Source organism: Chiloscyllium punctatum, chromosome 5 (genome assembly GCF_047496795.1).
Source record: "Chiloscyllium punctatum isolate Juve2018m chromosome 5, sChiPun1.3, whole genome shotgun sequence".
Classification (NCBI taxonomy): Eukaryota; Metazoa; Chordata; class Chondrichthyes; order Orectolobiformes; family Hemiscylliidae; genus Chiloscyllium; species Chiloscyllium punctatum.
The window spans coordinates 112,000,858-112,025,648 of NC_092743.1; the positions used below are offsets into that span (position 1 = coordinate 112,000,858).

Below are 24,791 nucleotides of genomic sequence, written 5' to 3' on the forward strand. Positions count from 1 at the left end.
AATCTGAATGGGGCGTACAGCATATCTATTTCCTGCACATTTCACACTTCTGTGTGTAGTGCAATGTGTGTCAATGTTCCCATTTCTCTTTGTCTGTCAAGAAATCTGATTAATTAATCCGTCTGGAATGGAGTGAGCCTATTGTGACAGAGATAATTCTGCACTTTTGTCTGAAAGACAATTACACTGGCCAATTAAAGATATTGTCACTGATCTGAACAAACCAAATTAAATATTCTCAATGTGGAATTGCAATGCAAGTCGATTTTATTTCGGTGGTATTACTTAAAAGGTGATGTCTCTTGTCTGGTTTTTCAGTCAAAATTTCTGCTGGTCAGTCAAGTCTAAAAATCGACTATCTAGCTCAAAACCATTCCAACAATCAGCCTTGGATAGTAATGTTTAATTGCTATCAAAAAATAAGTCCCAAGGACTTTGAATTCAGACTGTAGTGACTATAACGTGGTCAGCCAGGTGGACCTCAAAATACGAGTTCCTTGATGGGGGCTGTTAACCTGGTCCAATCAGGGAGTCCTGGCTGACAGATAAGTAGGAGTGTCAGATTTGGGATCTGGCTTTGCCACTCCTCTCCCTTGTAAATTGCTGTTTCTCTGTATATATCTGTTAATGCTAATTGTTTATAAACTGTACTGCTAAATAAAGTTTTTTAAAAAGTAGGAATGTCACTTAGAGTTGGCTCTGAAGAAGCAGGCCCAGTGCCAAGTACTATGCACGTATAAATAAAAAAGTGGTGACTTGGTGATAGGATGCCAACCTGAGCTTGTATTAATATCTGATGGACCCATAGAGAACAAGATCAAACCACCAATAATACAGTAGCATTATTAAAGGTAATTTCCAAATATACAGGCCCAGTGAAAAATATTCCTGCACTCAACATTGTGTTGCCTAGGCCCAAAGATGTAATGGATTAGTGGTGCTGGAAGAGCACAGCAGTTCAGGCAGCATCCGATGCTGCCTGAACTGCTGTGCTCTTCCAGCACCACTAATCCAGTATTTGCTTTCCAGCATCTGCAGTCATTGTTTTTACCCCAAAGATGTAATGTCAGAGGTTAGACAGTAGGCATAGGTATCCTGTAGGTTTATTGTTATAATTTAATGCAGACCAGAGCAGACATTTTGCCCCGTGACATTGTCTAGACAAATGTTAAGAGCAAGGCAAATTGCTCACAAAAAGTTCTGTACATTTTCTAAGTACAAGTCCACAGATAACTCTTATAGCACCTATGATAATGCCAAATTTTCAAAGCAATGAAGTTACTTTTCGATTGAAACACATTTTCACTGCATACAAATTATGGGCCAGCATGGTGGCTCAGTGGTTAGCACTGCTGCCTCACAGTGGCAGGTACCACAGTGGTTAATTCCAGCCCCAGGCAACTGTGTGTGGTGTTTGTACATTCTCCCAGTGCCTGCATGGCTTTCATCCAGGTGCTCCAGTTCCTCCCACTTCCCAAAGATATGCAGGTTAGGTGGCTTGACCATGGTGTCCAGAGATGTGCAGGCTAAGTGGTTTAGCCATAGGAAATGCAGGATTACAAGAATATAGAATAGGGAAGTGGGTCTGGGTGGTATACTCTTCAGAGGGGCAGTGTTGTCTCCATGGGCTGAATGGCCTCCTTCTCCACTAGGGATTCTATGATGAAATTGGTTCTGATCCTAGTAAAACAAAACAGGTTCACTCAGACACAGGCAATACCAAAACAATGACATTAAACTTTCTATCTTTTGGAACCTGAGTCAGATGGTTCAAAATCAACAGCCATCAGTCCCATCCAGAGCCCATACGAAGTTAAAAATTGAGAGAAGGTATCTATTCTCATACCTCTCTGCCACTGGTGACGGAGAACTGGATATGTAGAGAATCGCTACCAAACATACAAACTCTTCTAAACCCAAGGTTGAAATTAGTTAGTCTCTCCATGGGCAATAATTATATCAAGAACTTTACCTTGGTAACAGGGGAGTAGTTCTTTAGTTTTTCTAGACAAATTAGGTGGAATGATGTAGCAGGCTCCATGAGGCAAGATGTGATCTGACTCATAGTGTATATTCTTCCAACGATGTGCACATGCCTAAAATCAAGTAAAATTAAAATTTTGTCACTTACATAGAAATTTTACAAATTGCATAATCCATGTATTTCCCAAGCAGAAATCTTATCTTTGTCCTCAATTTCTGGTCACTCTGTTTTGGTCAACAATCATTACCATTGTGAAATGTCCATGTCAAATGTATCTCATTCAATTTTGCTATGCCACATATAAAATATAATTAGACACTCTAGTCTATAACTGACAGTGTTGTGAACTGCGAGTCTTACTGCACAACGTTGTTACCTTGCACAGATGCACTCAAAATTTGTAAACAAAAAACTCAACTGTCCACAAGCACTAACACTAGAAACTTAAAATGGTCTCAGAGCAAAATACTGGTTAGATTTTCATTAGTACATTCATTACAACACACTGACTTTTTATATCCACTTTCCTACCAAGTACTCTTAGTATTTAATGATTGACCAGGAATTTGATAGAGATCTATAAAATCATGAGAGGCATGGATAAGGGAGTTCAAAAGCAGGGGACAATTTTTAAAGGTGAGAGGAGACAGATTTAAAAGGGAGCTGAGGGGTACGTTTTTCACACAAAAGGTATGTGGAATGAACTGCTCGAGGAAGTAGTAGATGCAAGTGCAGTTACAATATTTAAAAGACATTTGGACAAGTACACGAAGAGAAAAGGAAAGGCTGAGGGGGATATGGGCCAAATGCAGGCAAGAACTAGTTTAGTTTCAGAAAACTGGTCAGTAAGGATGAGTTAGACTGAAGGGTCTGTTTCCATGCTGTATCATGGCACAACTCTATTTATGTATTGATCTGCAATTTTGATGCTCCGGTGAAGTTACAGGAACTGATCAAAAATGTTGTGGTGGAAATTCCCAGCAAGGCTCACTGCCAGGAGCTGTAAACCATATACAGGCTAGGGAGGTCAACATCCTTTGTAAGGATGTGAACTGTTTCTATTCTAGTATTTATGATTTTGTCAGAAAAACCTCCACATGTATTGGGAAGACTTTGTTGACAGAATGTGGTTCAGTCACCTGTTTCCTTTTCTATTTGCACTGTTACCTTCCTGTTCAATTAATTTATTCAAGGCCTTAGAAAATTCAAATCCACATAAATATTCAGAGGGATAAAATGGTTATTTGTAATGAAAAACAAAAAGCATATTTTTAAAAATCTTCTGTATTCCGTTTGATAGTCCCTGTCCGTACATGGGACTGCATGGCTATACAAGCTTCAGTCATAGTATTATGTCAATAATTACCACCGAAAATCAATTACAATTGGAATTCACTTCACACAGATTATGCAGGCTAAAACCATCCAATATAATTTTAATGTCTAACACTATTTTCAGGCATACTTTAAGTAAAAGAGACGAAAGAGTAAAACAAAACCACTAAGTTACAAAAATAACCACACCAACTTGTACAGATTGTTAGTGGTAAGAAGCAACCAATGAAAGGGGGTCATTGTTCTATTAGTGCTTCAGCAGCAGTTCAGGTCCTTTTCTTCATCAGATGGAGTGGTAGGGTAGTAATCTCAAAAACAGGAAAATCTGGGTCTGAATCACATGTTCAGCTGTCCTAAGATATTGTCATTGACCACACTTTCTTTTCAGAAATTTTACCAGGAAAGGGAGGATATACTGCTGAGTGGAGAATCCTAAACCAGTCAGTAAAATTAAATATCCTGCATTAATTATAGAATATTTAATATCTTCAGCATGTCCAAAATGCAGTACAGAAATATCAGTCCAGACTGTATGCTTAAGTCTTGAAGTGAACATTACATCTATAACTTTCTGAATCAGAATACTATCACCAAGTTAAAAGATGAAAGCAGTATTGCTATTGGGACTTACCATGCAGGACATTATGTCTGAAGGAAGGACAGATAATAGATGACATTTTATTAACAATAAATGTAGAAGAAAATATTTGTAACTTGCTACAGCTAAACCTAACATAACATTTAAATAATAAAAACATAAAATTGTGCACCTAACAGCTCATTTATTGTGCTCATGCCAGCTCTTTGAAAGAGTCCAATGAATCACAATAATTTCCCTTTTTGCCATAACCTGCAAACTTTTTCCCTTTAAATATTTATCCATTTCTCTTTAAAATAAAAATCCTGTCTGAATTTGCTACCAGCATTCTTTCAAGCTGTGCATTCCAAATATGGCACAAAAGTCGTGCTAACTTCATTTCGACATTTCAATTTGGGACATTGAGGACCTGCGATTAAAAAGGTACTCCTTGTTAGCATTGACCACAGTATGATTAAATTTTTACATCTAGCTTGAACGGGAGAGGTTTGCGTATTTTAAACGTAAATAAGAGCAACTGTACGTGCATGAAAGCTGGGGAAGCTAAATTGAATTGGAACTAAGCTAGGAGATAGATCTGTATAATCTGCCAGATATTACAAGGGATACTTCAGAATACTCAAAATAAGAATTATAAAGAAAAATTCTAAGGGAATTAAAGAATGCTTCAAGCTTAAGCAAAAAGCATATAATTTTGTAAAGAGGAGTGGCAGGTCAGCTAATTGATCAGAATATAAAGAATGGGAAAAATAATTAAATCAGGATAATTAAATTTAGAGGATGAGAGGATGCTAGCTAGAAATGTAAAAACAGATAGCAAGAATTTCTATGTATATTTGAAAAGAAAAGAGTAATTAAATTGAGTTTTGATCATCCAGAAGGGGAGAATGGTGAATTAATAGTGGATAATAAAGAAATGACTGTATTGAATAAATATTTTGTTTGTGTCTTCACTATGAAGGTTACAAAAAAAAAGTCCGAGTAATTATGTAAATTTGGCCACTGCAAAGAAAAACTTGGTAAAATTCCAATCATTAGGGAAGTGGTACTGAATGGATTGGTGCAGTGATAGGTTAGTCTCCAGGTCGATTCTTCCTAGGGTCTTACCAAAAGTTGCTATTGAGATGGATGCACATTGGTGTTAATTACACAAATCTTGTTAGATGATAGAAAGATCCAATCAGACTGGAAAGGAGCAAATATTACCCCTGTATTCAAGGCGGCAGAAGAGAGAAAACAATTAAGTAATTAGCTTGACACTTGTGGTGAAGGTGTTGGAATTAACCAGTAAGAAAGTGACAGCTGCACACTTGGAAATTCTCAAGGCAATTAGGGAAACACAGCAATATTTTGCAAAAGGAAAATCATCCAGGTTTCCTAAGGTAGACAGTCCTAGGACTCCAGATAACATAGGCACAGGCGATGACAACTATGGAAATGAAGCACAAGGGAGGAGTAGTTACAATTAGTTTCTAGTCTCAATTTCCTCAGAAAAGTGGGGCCATTTTCTGGAAGCTGACATTATGTCCGTCAGTTTGAGGTGGCTCAATAAGCTTGTAATTGCAGCCTCACAACAGGGGTGAACCATTATGAACCCTACAGAGACAGCTTCAGAGGCAGGGGAGAGGAGTTTGGAAAGCTGTTGCATTCCATTATACCAGCTCCTGAAATATGCTGTTTGCCAGAGGCAGATGTACGATTACAGTGACTACAAACTTGTCAATGATGGACAGTCAACTCAGTCAATTCAGTCTTCATCTAGAGTTACTAGTGTTGGATTGGTCCCTGCTGAGTCTGGGGGCTCATAGTAGCTCAGAGATAACCTCCAAATCTACGTTTGCTTTACTTTCCCCTGCCATGGTGTGGACCAAAGTCCATATGCAGCCAAACAGGGTGGTTCTTCACTTAATTATGAGAATGGTAAGTTGAGGGCAAAAGGTTCGAATTTTTATTTCTGGTAACTGTAATAAAACTGTTCTACCCATCTTTCTAGTCAACCTGTTCAGACATGTAATTACACACATCAGAAGGAGGTGGGACTTTATCCCAGGTCTCTCAGTTCAGTGGTCCCTCTGCACCACTGAAACCATTTCAAACAGTTCGTATATACAGGTAGTTCTTCTGTAACGCGAGCGTTGCATTCTGGTGCAACCTCGCAATATAGACAAACCACACTTTAGAAACAGCATTTAACGCACTGGAGATGTACTCCCATTACAGCCAATACACGTTTAAATGCTCGTGCTTTAGAAACAGTCCCCATTTCAGCAACCATGTTACAATGAATTTTTGTTATTGAAATACACGTTATAGCAAAACAACCCGAGGGCAAAACAGTTATGTTAATTACAAATAGGGCAAAAAAAAAGCATAAGTTTTTTTTTTTAAGTACAGTGGTAGCCTCTTGTGAAAATGGTCAGTGACTGAACACAGTGGTAACCAAACTGCAAAAAAAATTGATCAAACTAGGTTTGACCATGCAGTCTGACCAGACCAGTGTCAGCTAGAAACACAACATCGCAAAGTAGCTCCATTTTCAGATGCTTTCACACTCATACCTGCCTCAGCAGTTCTCACCTTTTTCCATCTGTCAAGTGCTGTGGACCTCCCAATGGGCTTCTGACCTCCCAAGTACACCCACCATTGGACATCTGCTGGAAGATTCCCCATTGGTGTACCTCTGACAGATGTAGGTCGGGACCCAGCAATAGGCCTTGCTCACAATTGTATATAAAATTGCTGTTGCGCACCCAGTCAAGTTAACATGCTTAAATTTTAAACACAGTCATTAATGAACTAACTTAAATTTACAAATCCCAATAGCAGGGGAAGCAGTGAAGCTGATCACCTACGGCAATCTCGTTGACTAGCCTCTGAAGTTCTTTAACTGCAGACTACGTTCTCCAATAGTCTCACTTGGCAATTCCTTCATTTCATGGAGTACAATTTAAGTACAATCCTATTTTTAGCAACACCATAATTCAAATTCAGAATTTCATTAGTTTCAGAATAAACCACAATACTATGGTCTTGCCAGCAACACTGGTCAGACGTCACCTCAAAAGCATTTTGTCCCATTAGGATGAGAAAAACATCTACTTTATCTTCATCCGCTAACTTATTTGCTTTCAAGTAAAATGTACAACCTTCATTCCGAATTACACAGGCCCTCTTTGAATACCCCCATTATCCCCAAATTTGCCACGTGATGAGACTGGGCCAAGAATCTATTTTTTAGACCATGCAAGTAACTGAGCTCAACAATTCAGATACTCAAAATTCTGATGGGCAGAGCAAAATCAGAACTGTTAGGACTTGTAGCTTCAAATGAAAATCTAAACATACAGCAGTTTTAAATTGTATTCCTTCGTCCTACACACAATTTCACAAATAACATTCGTGCCACACAGATACCAGGCAATAACCACTTCCAACAAAATAGAATCTAACCATTGTCTCTTGACAGTCAATTGTATAACAAATGAATCCTCTACTATCAACATTCTGCAGATTACCATTCTCCACAAACTGAATTAGGAGCGTCGCTCCGAAAGCTAGTGTGCTTCCAATTAAACCTGTTGGACTATAACCTAATGTTATGTGATTTTTAACTTTGAATTAGAATAGACTTATAAATACAATGGCTACAAGAGCCAGTCGGAGGCTAGGAAACCTGCCGCAAATAAATCACACATCGAAAAGGAACAAGTCAGGCATGTGATGGAATACTCCCCACTTGCCTGGATGAGTGCAACTCTAACAACATTCAATAAACCAGTCCATTTAATTGCTATATCTATAAAACTTTACTCCCTCCATCACTGATGCATAATCGCAGCAGTGTGTCTCATCTAAAAGATGCACTGGAGAAACTCACCCAAGGTGCTTACATAAGCACCTTTCACACACAGTCACAATTGTTTGGTAGGACAAGTGCAGGAGCTGCATGGGACCACCACTATAAATTTCAGTCCAACCGGAACTCTATCAACAAACACATTGAGTTAGACCCCACCTACCACGCCCCGAGAAAAGGATCAGGAAGTGACTTCACCACAGGAAAGGACAGCACCAACCCAAAGAAACCCAAACATATATACAGAGAGCAGGAATTTTCAGCATTGCTTTGCCTGAGGTCCACTGAGGATATTACCTAGTAGGGTAACGAAACGTCTGGAAATGAACCTTCCAGCTCCGTGTGCAAACCTACATCCAAAACCTCAACCTGAGCTACAAGTCTTCCTGATTTGGAAATATATCACTATTCCTTCAGTGCCATTGGGTCAAAGTCCCGGAACTCCCTTCCTAATGGCATTGTGCACCCACATACAGCATGTGGACTGCAACAATTCAAATAGGCAACTCACTACCACCATCTCAAGGGCAACGAAGGATGTTCAATAAATTTTGGCCCAGCAAGTGTTGCACACACTATCTGAATGATTTCTTTTCAGAAAATAATATTCCAGATTTAGCTTTAGCATTCAATGTACTATTCCAATTTATTGTAAGATTACCTCCCAGTTACATCTTTTTGAGGCTAAACAGCCCAGGCCTCTTAAGTTTCTCACACCTCAGACCTCTAAAGGTTCAGGAATAGTCTCTTGATTATCTTTCTGAACTGCCTTCAGCACTGGAAATGCTTCCAACTCCAGCTGATAAGTTGCAGCCGGTTGTACTATCTGTTTGCTTTGATCATCTGCTTTTCATTCCACTGGGTCTTGCTGCCAGTAATTTGACCTGTCATCAGATGTGATCGCTCAATAGATCTCCTTATACTAAATCTGAGGTGCTGAGAGAGTGAAGGCAGACCTAGCACAAAGATAGAAAGATAGTAGAGGAGAGACAAATGAAGACAGAGAGTGCACACATCATGAAACACTAAAGTATTCACTATAAACCACAAGTACAACCTCTAGTGACTTAGTAAATCAGATATAACCCCAAATTTATTGTCTTCAGACAATTTCCTGTACACATTGTTCTTCAACAGACTTTAGAATAACTCTCAAAGGGTCAGGAAATAAGAGAATGCAATGCAGCAGATGGAATGAACTGCCCACAGAATTTATGAAGACAGGAATGTCATAGCTGTAAATAGTGCGAGAGTGAAATGAAATTCAACATGTAAAAGAGCACTTACAAGATCATAAGCTTGTCATTTCATCGACAAGCAGCAAAGATGCTAATTCAAGTTTAAATTCTGAGTGTTGTTGCATACTTGTTGTTACAAACTTTAGTGACAAGAAAATGAATGAAATAGACTTTAAAGCTAATTAACTGACTGTGAACAATTGCTGAATATGCATTCCACTAATGGCAAACAGCTGAATGGCATCCCTGCTGGTTGACAAGCAATTGTGAAATTAGCCATTAAACAAGAGGCAATCTCTTCCTATTGACCACATTGAGATTAGGAAAGGCAATACAGCCAAACTGTATGTAGAAAATCAATTCATCTTGAGGATTGGAGGAATTTTGCATGGTTCTGCACCCAATGCAGAATTCACAAAGCGGGAATATGGGTTGAAGGTAGACAATGATAAAAAAAAGGTCAATTCTACAACAAATAAGTGAGGCTACACATCTGCATCCTGTCTCACAAGCTGACCATGTCATTGATGTTAATTATCATATATCAAGATTGTTCTCTTCATTTGAACAATGTGTTTTTGCAGCACTCTCGCATAACAAGTGTATCCTTCCTTAGGCACGGGGTACAGAACTGCACATGATATTCCAAGAGCAGTCTAGTGACAAAGTTAAAAATCACAACTCCAGGTTATAGTCCAATAGATTTACCACAACCACCTGATGAAGGAGCAGCGCTCCGAAAGCTAGTGCTTTCAATTAAACCTGTTGGACTATAACCTGGTGTTGTGTGATTTTTTAACTTTGTACACCCCAGTCCAATACCAGCATCTCCAAATTAGGTTTATCAGGCCAGCTTTCGGAGTGCAGCTCCTTCATCAGGTGGTTGTAGAAGACCATAAGACACAGAATTCATAGCCTTTAAACAACCGCCAAACCTTAGCAGAGGACTGTTCGCAGCAAACTGTCCAGTCTTAGGGACATCAACCACAACACCGTACAACCCTGTCAAGTCAATCAATGCAGGATGTATCAGAGTGTCGACACGGATACCACCATCACCCGTGGGTCACCACCATTATGTACGCGGCAAGTACTCATGTGACATGGCCAACATTGTCTGTCTATCTCATTCACTGCAGGCAAGGATGCCCCAAGGCATGGTACGTTGATGAGACCAAGCAGACACTATGACAATGGGTGAATGGACACTGCGCAACAATCACCAGACAAGGGTGTTCCCTCCCAGTCAGAGAACACTTCAGTCATCAGGGACAGTCGACCTCAGATCTTCGAGTGAGAATCCTCCAAGGTGGACTTCGGGATACGCAACAATGCAGAGTGGCTGAGCAGAGACTGATCACCAATTTCGGTACACATGAGGATGGCCTCAATCAGGGCCTTGGATTCATGTCACACTGCAGGAGACCCCACTACACTACGCACTCAAACAATCATACAGACGCTCTCTCATACACATGCTATCTCTCAGACACACACATACACCAGCCCCATACTCATACCCACACACACCCTTTCACAGGCTGAAACTTCATCACACCCACACACTTTACCAAGCTTTCGCACACACGCATGCACACAGGCACACTAACACACTCACTTTCTTTCTTTCTCTCTCACATGCAAACGCACACATTTAACTCTATGGGTAAATTTGTATTTGCAGAATTATATTTGCAGATACATTCTATTTTGCTCATAAAATGCACAACCTGCAGGCAGTCAATACATGTAAAAGAAAAACCTCTTATTCTCTCCTTTCTCAAACAGGGGGATTCTATTTGAGACCTTCCAAATCTACAAGCATCATTGGTAAATTAATAGACCTTTGAAAGATGATCGCCAATGCATCCATTATTTTTGTAACCATCTACTTCAACACTCTTGAGTGAAGGTCATCAGCTCCCAAGTATTTGTCAACTTCTACTTCCATTAATTTCTCCAATACTACTTTTTTTTTAATAATACTAAATTTATTCCCAATCACATGAGACCCATAGCTTTTAATTATTTCAGGAAAACTTTGTGACCTCTTGAAGACAGACAAATTACTTATATAGCTTCTCCATTTACTATTACAAAGTCTCTTGTCTCTGCCTGTAATGGACCCACATCTACATTTGCTAATCATTTTCTTTTTTACATGCCTTTCACAAAACGTTGTTTCATATTTGAAAGTATATCAAGGAACACAACAATCATTTAGAATAAAGTCCATAAGACATAGGAGTGGAAGTAAGGCCATTTGATCCATCCAGTCCACTCTGCCATTTAATCATGGCTAATGGGCATTTCAACTCCATTTTCCCGCACTCTCCCCGTAGCCCTGAATTCCTTGTGAGATCAAGAATTTATCAATCTCTGCCTTGAAGACGTTTAACGTCCCGGCCTCCACTGCAGTCCATGGCAATGAATTCCACAGGCCCACCACTCTCTGGCTGAAGAAATATCTCCTCATTTCTGTTCTAAATTGACCCACTCTAATTCTAAGGCTGTGCCCACGGGTCTGCCTACCTAATGGAAACAACTTCCCAGCGTCCACCCTTTCTAAGCCATGCATTATCTTGTAAATTTCTATTAGATCTCCCCACAACCTTCTAAACTCTAATGAACACAATCCCAGGATCCTCAGCCGTTTATTGTATGTTAGGCCCACCATTCCAGGGATCATCTGTGTGAATCTCTGCTGGACACGCTCCAGTACCAGTATGTCCTTCCTGAAGTGTGGGGCCCAAAATTGGACACAATATTCGAAGTGGTGCATAACTAGAAATTTACAAAGTCTCAAAAGCACATTGCTGCTTTATATTCCAACCCTCTTGAGATAAACAACAACATTACATTTGCATTCTTAATCACAGACTCAACCTACAAGTTAACCTTTAGAGAATCCTCGACTAGCACTTTCCGATCCCATTGTACTTCGGCTTTATGAATGGTCTCACCATTTAGAAAATAGTGCATGCCTGTATTCTTTTTTTCCAAAGCGCAAGACCTCATATTTGCTCACATTGAATTTTATCAGCCATTTCCTGGACCACTCTCCTAAACTGTCTAAATTTTTCTGCAGCCTCCCCACCTCCTCAGTACTACCTGCCTGTCCCACCTAACTTTGTATCGTCAGCAAACTTCGCCAGAATGCCCCCAGTCCATTAATCAGATCAATAATATATAAAAAGTAAACAGCTGTGGACCCAACACTGAACCCTGCGGGACACCACTTGTCACTGGCTGCCATTCCAAAGAAAGAACCGTTTATGCTAACTCTGTGCCTTTTGTTGGGCAGCCAATCCTCAATCCATGCCAATAGCTGACCTCAAACACTACTTTTCTCAGCACCTTATGAGGCACTTTATCAAAGGCATTTTGGAAATCTAGATCGATAACATCCACTGAATTTCCCTGGTCTAACCTACTTGTTACCTCTTCAAAGAATTCTAACAGGTTTGTCAGGCATGACCTCCCCATAGTAAATCCATGCTGGCTCTTGATACGGCTGAAATATCAGGATTCCACATCTGCTCATTTCTCAGATCATTAATCTTTGCTTGTTTAACCTTTCTTAACATGCAGAAAACAATTTTCCAATGGGAATTCTCATTCAGTTAGCATTCCCACCAAAAATGCAAAGTAATAAAATGGTTCTTAAAGGTTTCTTCATTAAGAAGTGCTTAACAATTTTGTTTTGTTCATTTGGCAGCATGTTGTGCATTAAAAAACATGACCCTGTTATGACATATATCATTGTTGCAATACAATGCACAGTTCCCTATCTTTTTCCCAAATGCAAGACAATAAATACATGTGTTAAATTATAAACAGTGCCCCTTGAACTGTGATATACTTTCGTTTACAAAAATAGTTCAAATCTATATTTCAGCACTTTCTAACACCTTTTCTCAAAGTAACGCTATTTGATAGTCCACAATTGCATCAATTTTCTCATCAAGCATTAAACCAAATGCATTTTTAAACATACATGAAAAAATGTCAGAACCTTCTCAGAATTAAGCAAATTAGCACATTTAAGTTTCTGAATATTTTGGGGATTCTTTTTGTAGTAATAGACCACATCTTTGTTGAATAATAAAAAGATTTAAGTTTATACAACAAGTTTTATGACTTCAGAATGTCCCAAAGCGCTTTACAACAAAAAATGTGGTTCTGATATGTGGTGATTGTGATCACACTACCTAAATTGTAGCAGCTGGCAATACAGCACTACGTTACATTGAACTGAATTGTCTGCTAAGATTAGTGTGCTCATATCCTGGAATGGATCATGAATTAACTCACGTAGACTGAACAGTGGTCTCAACTTGCCCATTGCTGACACCAGAACAGAAAGTAAGATTACTTTTATTGCACAACATCCCAGCAGGCAACGAACACCACAAACTTCAAAATCAGCTACAATCTTCAGACAGCCCAGGCATATTCTTGTAATTACTAATAACCAGGTTTAATTTTTAAAAAAACTCTAAAGTTACACATGAAACATTTTATCTGATATTCAGAATTTCCAACAACACATTTTAGCCACCATGAACCCTGCAGTGTATAAACAATTCTATCTTTTAAGTTCAATAAGAGGTTATGCTTTTCTCTAATATAATGTTGGTGGTTCAATGTTGAGATCACATTCATTGAATGGCGTACCCAATTGGACTATTCCGTATTTTGACACACCAATGGTATTGTAAAGGTTAATAAGTGCCTTCAAATCTTGCAGTAACCACTTCAGGCTTCAGCTGTGAGAGGCCAATAACTGATTCTAATTTCAAAGACACTTCAAAGATCATATCATTCAGTTAAAAAAAACACAGACACTAGAATACAGGAAATAAGGGCAGACAGAGTATAACACCATTCAAGACTGTTGCAAAATTCACTGATACCTTGGCTGATCTGAACTTGTATGTTTTTTAAGATTACTTACAGTGTGGGAACAGGCCCATCAGCCCAACAAATCCACACCAACTCTCCGAAGAGCAACCCACCTAGACCCATTCCCCTACATTTACCCCTTCACCTAACACTAAGGGCAATTTAGCATGGTCAATTCACCTAACCTGCACATTTTTGGACTGTTCCCTCGTTCTCATTACTCTCAACTTTCTACAGTTTCTGTCTATTTGAATATGCTCAATACCAGCTTTCACAGCTCTCTGGGTACAGAGAGATTAACAAGATTAACAAGTTTGAAAGAAGAAATTCCTTTCATTCTCAGTTGTGAATGGGTAACCCTGAAACTGTGAATATCTTCCTTCAACAGTACCTTTCTAACCATGAACCTCCCACAATCTGGAAGGATAATATGATCAGATGCATGGCAGCACCGTCACCTGCAAGTTCCCCTTCAAGTTACACATTATTCTGAATTTGAATGATATCATTATTCCTTCACTGGCACTGGGTCCATATTCTGGACAGTGGAAGTGTCTACCCCACATGGACTGCAACAATGCAAGAAGAGAGCTCACCAACAACCTCAAGGGCAATTAGGGATGGGCAATATATGTTGGCATACACAACCTGCAAAAGAATTTTTTTAAACTATGCTGTAAAGCTCAAAAAGAATCTGAAGTTTCAATAAGATCACTTCTCATTCCTCTAAATTCCACTGGGTATGAGCCCTACCTGCTCAAACTTTACTCGTAAGACAATCACTCATCCAAGGTGAAATTTCTCTGAACTGATTCCAATGGAATTATATCCCTTTTAAGTAAGGAGATCAAAACTTATCACACTATTCTAGGTGTGGTCTCACCAATGCCTTGGACAGTTGCAAGAAGACTCTGTTTTTGTGTTCCAAACCCCTTGCAATAAAGGGCAACATTCCATTTGCCTTCTTAATTAGTTATACCAGCTTAGATGCACACTGCACGTCTAAAGACTCCCAGATCTCTCTATTCTGCAGCATTGTATAGGTTACCTGCTTAAGAGAAATTGTTTTTTTTCCTTCTTCATACCAGTGAATAACCTCTCAATCTATCATTTTTTTTTAAATCCATTCACTGACCTACATATAACAAGAGGTTTATTTGAAACTGCAAGCTTTCAGAGCTCCACACTTTCCTCAGACATGGTATAATTGGAAGGTATAAGACACAGTTCTCCGAAGCAAAAAGTTAACAACTTTAAAACTAGCTGTCCTTGTTGAACCCTTTAATTAGTTAGGAGGTAGACTGCTGATTAAAATGCAAAATCTGTATTCCTTTCAAGTCTTTGTCCCTAGATAATTAAAGGTTTTATTAACATACAAGAGGTGATATCTCAGGTTAGACAATACAATTTAGATGTGAGCTCCTGCGAGGATTCTGTCTATGTATTAAGCGGAGGTCCAATTTTATTTTTTTGACAGGAGAGGGAGGAGGGTGCACATGTGTGTATATGTGAGTGCATGGTGTATATATATAAAATACAGTGTGTGTGTGATTATGTGTGAGAGAGGGTCTGTGTATGTGTGTGTGGGAGTATATTGTGTGGTGGGGTTACCTGCAATGTGATGTGAGCTCAAGATCAAGGTTGATACTGTCCTCATGGGTATAGAACTTAGTTATCAGACTGCTGTTAAGTCTAGGTTTGTTCAATATATCATATCAGTTGCATGACACTATAATCTTTTGCTATAAATTCAGCGTCCTACGATCCTGCCCCACTCTTTACCTGATGAAGGAGCAGCGCTCCAAAAGCTAGTACGTCTAAGTAAACCTGTTGGACCATAACCTGGGTTTGTGTGATTTTAGTTTAATAAGTGGCTGATCAGATCAAACAACATATTCTTTTGGCTTTTCCTAATGAACAGTACATACCAAAATCAACCAGCCTTTACTTTCAAAACTCAAAACAAAAGGTCAATGGTTCGAAGTGAACCTGAGGTTAGGCAGCACTGATTGAGAAATGCTGTGTACACTAACAGCTAAACTAATAACAATTTTCAGATATTCAGTTGAGGTTATATTGGCTCATTTCCCCTTGCTGAAAGTCAGATACATTCATTTGCAGGGAATTGTTCTCTGCAAGCTCAAAGAATATGTTCAAGCCGTGCAAATTTATTAATTACCCTGCAGCATAGGGTGCCTAGAGTAACCTATTGCTTTCTCCATAGCAACATCGCAGCCAGAGCTGAGTTTCTAACCAATCAGCACTTTTTTTCTTGTATGGTGATTGGTTGAAATTTGGCATTCTGGTGACTGTCCTGAGGAGTGCAAGATAAAAGACTTCAGCAATGAGTCTTCCTTTTCAGTAATATTCACATTTAATAATTCATAAAGTCATAGAGATGTACAGATAAAGGAAACAGACCCTTCGGTCCAACTCTTCCATGCCGACTAGATATCCCAACCCAATCTAGTCATACCTGCTAGCACCCAGCCCATATCCCTCCAAATCCCTCCTATTCATATACACATCCAAAATGCCTTCTAAAATGTTGCGATTGTACCAACCTCGACCATTTCCTTGGGCGGCCCATTCCATACACATACCACCTTCTGCTTGAAAAAGTTGCCCCTTAGGTCTCTTATTTCTTTCCCCTCTCACCGAAACCTATGCCCTCTGGTTCCGGACTCCTCCACCCCAGGGAAGAGACTTTGTCTATTTATCCTTTCCATGTCCCTCATGATTTTATAAACCTCCATGAGGTCACCCCTCAGCATCCGATGCTCCAGGGAAAACAGCCCCAGACTATTCACCCTCTCCCTATAGCTCAATTCATCTAACCCTGGCAACATCCTTGTAAATCTGAACTATTTCCAAGTTTCACAACATCCTTCCAATAGCAGGGAGACCAGAATTGCACACAATATTCCAACAGTGGCCTAACCAATGTCTAATCAGTAGCTGCATGACATCCCAACTCCTGTACTCAATACTCGGACTAATAAAGAAAAGCATACCAAATTCCTTCTTCACTATCCTATCTACCTGTGATTCCACTTTCAAGGAGCTATGAACCTGCACTCAAAAGGTCTCTTTGTTCAGCAGCACTCCCTAGGACCTTACCATTAAGTGTACAAGCTTTGCTTTCCCAAAATGCAGCACCTTGCATTTATCTAAATTAAACTATTTCAAATGTTATCACTATTAGCCGTAGTTCAGTTACCAATATTTGAAGTACTCTTAAAAAAAACTGATTCTGGCAATAAAGAAACAAAATGATAGTATCAATCAACTGAAACAAACAAGATCCAGAACAGAAGTGGGGATGGGGTAAAAGGAACAGCACTGAACTCAACGTAAAAGACAAAATATTTCACATATTACAGGTGAGGAAAGTCAGCTATTTGTCTATTTTAGAAGAAAAATAATAACCTCATGCATTCTAAATCACAACCATTGTAGTGTACAATTATCAATAAAAATTAAGGTCATAATACAGTTGTTATAGCCAATGTGTACCACAGGCTCTTTTCAGAAAACTACTTTGGCAAAATAACTAAAAATGTGAATATATTATCTGATGCTCAAAGCTGGGCCTATGTGGTATCTAAGTGAAATATAATCCACCAAAAATAATGTTGCGACTTAGTGAAGAGATATGTAGTTTTAAAGCTATCAAAATTCTTTCGACAAAAATACATTTCCACCTGTTCACAGTCTGCAAGTCAATGTGCTTATGCAAAAGATTTTATCAACTCAGAGCATCCTGTTGATCTTCAGCATTTCTGTAAACACTTCACAAATGTTATTTCTGCACTAAATTAATGGGTGGCCTGAGCAAAACAACAAAAACATTAAAAGGATCAAATCACTGGTGAAAGCTGTGCATGAGAGACCCACTCCCAAAACCTGACTTCTGTCTTCAGATCCCCATATGTCCACTTACAAAGCTGCATGTAGAAGGTCACTGAGAAATGTGAGCTTAATCTTTCTTCTTATTTTCCTAGTTCACTGCCATTGCTTTGAAGCACAGGTACTGGTAACCTTCACAACAGATTACTGGGCTGTCATCAGTCAAGAGCTAAAATCTTTCTGGTCATAATTTAAATAAACCATCCATAACATACTATAGGTAGCTGTGATATACAATACGCCAGTCATTTTGTTTTGGTTGGAAACATCAAAAGAGCAATTAGAGCCACAATTGTAGCTATGTTTTCCCATTGTGGAAGTTCCATTCAGCTAGCATACAACAATTTTAAGTTGCCATCAATCAATTAATTCTCATATGTCCTCGAGCCATTTATTAATTTGATGAAGATATATCATTTCAATCATTTTAGTGATGATATTGCTGGAAGCAATTAATGAGTGGTCAGTCACAATGCACCATGATTAAGTGTTTTAAATATTCCAAGTCAAATTCCATGTCAAAAGGAGGTCCGCCAAGCAGACAGCCCAATGCATATCTAAAAGCAGACATTCAAGTTCCCTATGATTGGGTTACAAATTCTCAGGGCCTTTCACATCCAAACCCATTCAGTTTAGGTTGCTAACTTGGTGGCATTATCACATGGCCTCCAAATGACCCCTCTGCCAAACTGTCTTTCTTTGCTTGCCTCAGCTTCAACATTTTCCCAGCTAATAAGCAACACAAAATAACTATTTTTGCTGACGTTCCTTGAATTTTCACATCAACATCCAGCAGATGAATCCTTAAATCTTGGAAATGCAAGGATAACCTTGGAATGAGTGTACTCCAATTAGCTCCTTTCTCCCATGCCCCCAACACCAAAACCACTCAATCCACTAAAACAAAGATAAATTACAAATGACTGTTGACAGTATTTGGATAATTAACAAATATGACATCTTTGTCATTCTCTCTCTCACATATTCTTAAATACTGGGTTATTTTGGTCCAATGGCTGTATTACTTGGTCCTGGACACCGAGCTCATAGGCCTGTCTGGTCAGCTGCATCTGCCTGGTCAGAAGCATATATTTAGTGTAAATATTTTCCATAACAGTTGCTCAGCCTCCATCTGTTTCCAGATCAACAGAAAATAGTGAGCCACATGGTAATGCTACCATTCTGGATCTGACCAAAATAGAATTCAAATAATTTAAAGTATGCTGCTAAGACTCAAGTATTGCACTGAATGTAACAAACGGTTGATCTTACCGGTCTCAGGGTAGAATGGACCAAGTTAAAATTGGGGATAGACAGCTGTGAGAGTCTGTGCTCTACGCAAGCACCTGTTCAAAGGGAAAATGGCTAACATTCAGGGAACAGCCCAAATCATTTACAGTGAAGAAAACCAAAGTGGCACTATGCTGTATTGTGACACTGCAATATTTCCACAAATCAAAAGTGCATTCAATGAAAATTATATCACTTAATTCCAGGAATATAGAAAAACACAAAAGGGATTCCCAACCCGTATCACAGGAATGCTGCTATCCCTTTATTTGAAGAGGATCACAAAACAGATTTATGAAAGCAACAAAAATGGTAACATATAGAGTTTGTAACAAATAGACAATTTGTTTTTAAATGAAGTTTGAGGTCAGTCCCAATTTTACTGGGGGCCAGAGCACAATGCATGCACATTGTGAACCAAAGAAAATTACAGCACAGAAACAGGCTCTTCGGCCCACCAAGCCTGTGCCGATCCAGATCCTCTATCTTAACCTGTCACCTATTTTCTCAGGATCTGTATCCCTCTGCTCTTTGCCCATTCATATATCTGTCCAAAAACATCCTAAATGACGCTACCGTGCTCACCTCTGCTGGCAAGACATTCCAGAGATCCACCACCCTCTGCATAAAGAACTTTTCCCCTTTCCCCTCTCACCTTGAACTCAGCCCCTAGTAATTATGACTGCAACTCTGGGCTAAAGCTTCTAACTATTCACCTTGTCTATACTTCATGATTTTGTAGACCTCAATCAGGTCCTCCCTCAACCTTCATCTTTTTGATGATAATTATCCTAATCTACTCAGCCTCTTTTCATAGCTACTACCTTCCATACCAGACTACATCCTGGCGATCCTCCTCTACACCCACTGCAAAGCATCCACATCCTTTTGGTAATGTGGTGATCAAAACTGTGCACAGTATTCCAAATGTAACCAGGGCACATAGAGATCTCACTGCAGCAAATATGTTTACTGACTGACCGGAACATTCAACCCGCAAATCATCATTTAGGAAGCATAACCTCAGACCCAATCAGGCAGTATCTAGTTGCCAGTGGTGAAGGAAGTGCAACCCAGGCCAAGGAAGACTCACAGTCTAGGGCCTGGAGTAGCATTCCTCACACATAACATTAAAATAAAAAGTTTCTATGTTCAGTTTCTTCCTGTCTACAATCCCCCTTCAGACAGGTCTGAAACAGAGGAAAAACCCTTTCTCATTCAACATTCAGATGAATACTACAATCATTTCCCGATTGCACAATAAGGACTCATAAAACGTACATAGAAAGAAACCTCAGCTGACCACGTGTGTATCCTGCTAATCTGCTCAAAAAGAACAAGCTAACTTCAGGATATGGCAGGAAGGCAAAAGTATTAATAGACATTGACTGATGTCATTTAAACTGAACACTTCTCCCACCTTCTCCATCACTACCCAACACCATTTCTTTCTGTAAGGTGAAGAGTTATTTGTAGTAAACAAACACATGAAGGTGTTGCTAACTCATTAGTTTAAAAGCAGAGTTATACTCAAGAAATGCTTCTCTCATTCTGCAGTACTTCTACCCAATATATCAAAAACAGGGTTCATCAAATAAAGTTAGGTCACAATGGGAATGCACTCGTTCTTTTTTTAAAAATCCTTCAATCTGATATCCTTTCACTTGAGAACCTTACCAGAGTTGAAACTGGTCATAACATAATGATCAAGGAGGCCTTCAAGAAAGTGTTAGATATTGTAAAACTTTTTTTATAGACACATCAGTTGGTGAAACTCCTGGTATGTAGAACTGGAACTGATAAGAAACTTCTCACTCGCCAACTTGTAAATCATTTGCTGAACCATATTTCATTAAATTGCATGATATCAATAAAAGCTAGCATCATATTTTCTTGCTTTGGGGGTCTGCTAGTGAGTTTATACAAATGCATATGTATCCATAACATGTTAAACATATTCAACCTGCATGTTTTTGTTGTCAAATTTTATTACTACAAATAACCATAAATGTGTGAAGGTGTACACACAGTTTTAATTGCAGGGGAGATATACAACATCACCACATGAAAAGGGATGCACAAACATACAAAAAGAAGTACGCTTTTCAATCCCTCTAGCCTGCAGTGCCATTCAAATTGATCATGCTGTATCTTAATTCCACTTTGATACCATGACCCTAAATACCCTCATCTAACACAAAATAATTCAATTTAATGTTGACGTTTTCCATTGATCGCACCTTCATAGCTTTGTGCAGGAGATGTTTCTAAATACTATAAGTACTTCCTGAAAGCACTCCTGAATGGCCTCAATCTAATTTTAATGTTATGCCCCCTTGTTCTGAATTCCACAAAGGAAACCCATTTCTCTCTTAGTGACACCTCAAAGTTATCTTTCAATGTTCTACAATCAACAACATAAAACCTCATCTATGCAGCACACCCACACATTTGACCACTGTAACAGTATGTTGAAACCACAGTTAAGACTAATACGTACTTCCAGAGGTGAGCTGTCCAAAGATGTACAGAGGATGTGAGCTGGGACGAACCAGAAATGTATACAATTATAAGATAACTCTCATTCACTTTGTAATCCAAGCCTCTTGAAATAAAGGCTAATATTCTACTAGCCTTTATTGTTATTTCTTGAACCTGACCACTATCTTTTAATAATGAGGAAGAAAGAGTAAAATACTCGGCTTCATATTAAAAGGAGAAATGTATTAGAAGCTACAAATGTAGGGAAAAAAATGAATGACTTTAGAAAAGAGATCAAAATACCATCCGCATACAGTATTCTAATCTTTCTCACCCCCTGATTACACATCAACTGTGGTAAATGCCATGGAAGAAGAACTAAGAAAAGGATTAGTTCATTTGCATTTGAAAATACTCAGAAACACCCACTTTTCAATTTGTGTGAGTGAACAAATATTCAGTGTTCTGGGTGCCAGATATAATCTTTTCAGAGGTCACTTTCTAGTTCAGACAAATGGAAACTATTCGAAGTGTGTACAAAATCATAAATCCTCAAAACAGCAAGTCAGTGATTGGTAATTCTACAGCAAGTAACTCGCACTTTTCTCAAAGCCTGTCCACAGGCATAAATCCTACCAGAATGTACTTTTGCAAAGGATGCCTGCAGAAAGATACAATGGTTTTTGTCAAGATTCGTACCAAGCAACTCCATGACACAAGTCTCTGTGCTCTACGGTCTGTTCCCCAGGACACAGAGATAACGTCGACTGTGTTTGGTGGACCATCAACTCAGTGAAAGACACTCTTTGGTCTGCCCAAAGCTTGTTTGTCTTCGAGCAAGGAGTTGACCTCGACCAAGTGGCACATTCCAAGGTCCAGGACCACGTGGTGAGGGACGTACTAAAGACTGGGGCAGCTGCCTCAAAAGAACAGTAGGAAAAAATGACCATCTAAGACTTTTCTGCCGAAGGTAAATAGAGATCCATTCAGTTATCAGACCCTTCCAAAGCCTCAAATATACGTAAATATAAAATTGTGTAGAAGAAAGCAATGTCTTTGGATTTTTTCTTGCTGGATAGAGTCAAACTCCAATGTTTGTTTCTTCATATGCTACTGTACAGTGACTATGTATACAATGATATTTTTTATGAATAAAGTATATTTTTGAAATGAAAGTAGTGTGAAAAAACACTCAAGTTGCCTAGAAAGTACCAATGCCAACAACACAAGAAGCTTGGCACCATTCAGAATGAAACATCCTGCTTGGTTGGCATCACATCCACAAACATTCACTCTCTTCACTGCTGATGCACAGATTTAGCAGTGTGCACTATCTAAAAGATGCACTGCAGAAATTCACCAAGGCTCTTGAGACAGCACCTTCCAAAACCATGACCTCTATCTCAGTAGAAACATGCATCAGCTGCATGATCCCCTCCAACTCAACATTTTGACATGGAATTATACCACTTAGTCAGAACCCTGGTCACCCTGATAGCTTTGTGGGTGTCCCTATACCTGTAGGATGGCAACAGGTCAAGAAGGATATTATTAAACTAGAGAGGGTTCAGTAGAGATTTACCAGGATGTTGCTGGGAATGGAGGGTTTGAGTTATAAAGAAAGGTTGGATAGGCTGCGACCTTTTTCACTGGAGCATAGAAGGTTGCAAGGTGCCCCGATAGAGGTTTATAAAATCATGAGGGGTATAGATAGGGCTAATGGTAGATGTTTTTTCCCTAGATTGTGGGATTTCAAGAAGACCAGGGGACATACTTTTTAAGGTGAGAGGACAGAGATTTTAAAAAAGACATGAGGGTGCAAATACTTTGCACAGGTGGTTCACGCATGAAATGAATTTCCTGAGGAAGTGGTGGATGTAGGCACAGTTACAACATGTAAAAAACATTTGAACAAGTACATGAATAGCAACAGTTTGGAGGGATATGGGCCAGGAGCATGCAGGTGGGACTAGTTTAGTTGGGGATTATGTTCGGCATGGACTGGTTTGAATGAAGGGTCAGTTTCCCTGCTGTATGACTATGACCACCATCTTCCCCAGGGCAATAAAGGAATGAACAATTAATGCTGGTCCCAGCCTGGTTTGCCCAAATCGCAAGCATGAATGTGCGTGTCCTGGATAGTGTTGAGTTTTGTGCATGATCCTGAAGCAATACCTATCCAGACCAGTGGACAGAATTCTATTACACTCCTGACTCGTGCCTTATGGATGATGACCAGAATTGCAGAGGGTTACTTTCCACAGAATCCTAACCCCTGACCTGATCTTTTAGCTACAGTTATTAAATCACTGGTCCAGTTAAGTTTCTAGGCAAAGATAATGATAGGTAATGACAGTCAGAAATTCAATGAGATAATGTCATATAAAGTCAAAGGGTGATGTTTGGATTCTCTCTTGTTGGGGATGGCCATCACTTGTGTGATGCAAATGATATGGAAGTTTCTCAACAAAAAGCTGGATGTTGTCTTCAGACATTCACCACATTATGCATAGTCTTCTCTTAATCCTTCTTTTAGTAATATGTATCAGTTAAACAGGCCACATACATTAGGGAAACTGCACTAACCAATTTCCATTACCATTACTGTCAATAACAATAAATTAATTACTTGTTCACACTGTATTGGTTATTATGGGCTGCATTCAGTAAACAAATGGAATGAAGGGGATCCATTGGAGTGACCGTGGTTGCCTGAGATCAATATGAAAGTAAATCAAATATTTTCTTCTCTCTCACACATGCAATATGGTTGATGGCATAATCAGATCAAGAGCATCACACAACTGAGTTTGGCAAATTAGGCTTAAATTAATACAAAAGTAATTTCAGGATATTGAAAGGATTCATTCTGCATGAGTTCACTGCTATGTGGCAGCATAGAGATCAATATGGTTTGGAGAAATAGGCCCAAAACATTAGCCATGACACCAATCAGGGATTGAGCTGCATTATCAGTGGAATTGCATAACTGTGTACGCATATCCACTGATGCCTGTGTCACTGTGGACTGCCTCAAAGGAAATTTGTTTTTCCTGTCCTTTGATACTTTTATGGAATCAAGCAGCTTTTGGAATGCTTTGAAAAACACACTGTGTGTTACACTTTGTGAATGTTGGGGGAAACTTGTTGAGGCTGTTGGAATATTCTGACAGCTAAGAGTTACCCAGTTTTATG

General features: G+C 39.2%; 1 protein-coding gene across 1 annotated transcript in view; it reads right to left on the minus strand.

The window, feature by feature from the left end:
• The window catches only part of itga9 (integrin, alpha 9), a 385,198-nt gene that overhangs the window by 346,050 nt on the left and 14,357 nt on the right, over nucleotides 1-24,791 (minus strand). Inside the window, exon 4 of the mRNA XM_072571044.1 lies at nucleotides 1,973-2,096. Coding sequence (XP_072427145.1) covers nucleotides 1,973-2,096 — 124 coding nt within the window. The remainder of the gene's footprint in view (nucleotides 1-1,972; nucleotides 2,097-24,791) is intronic.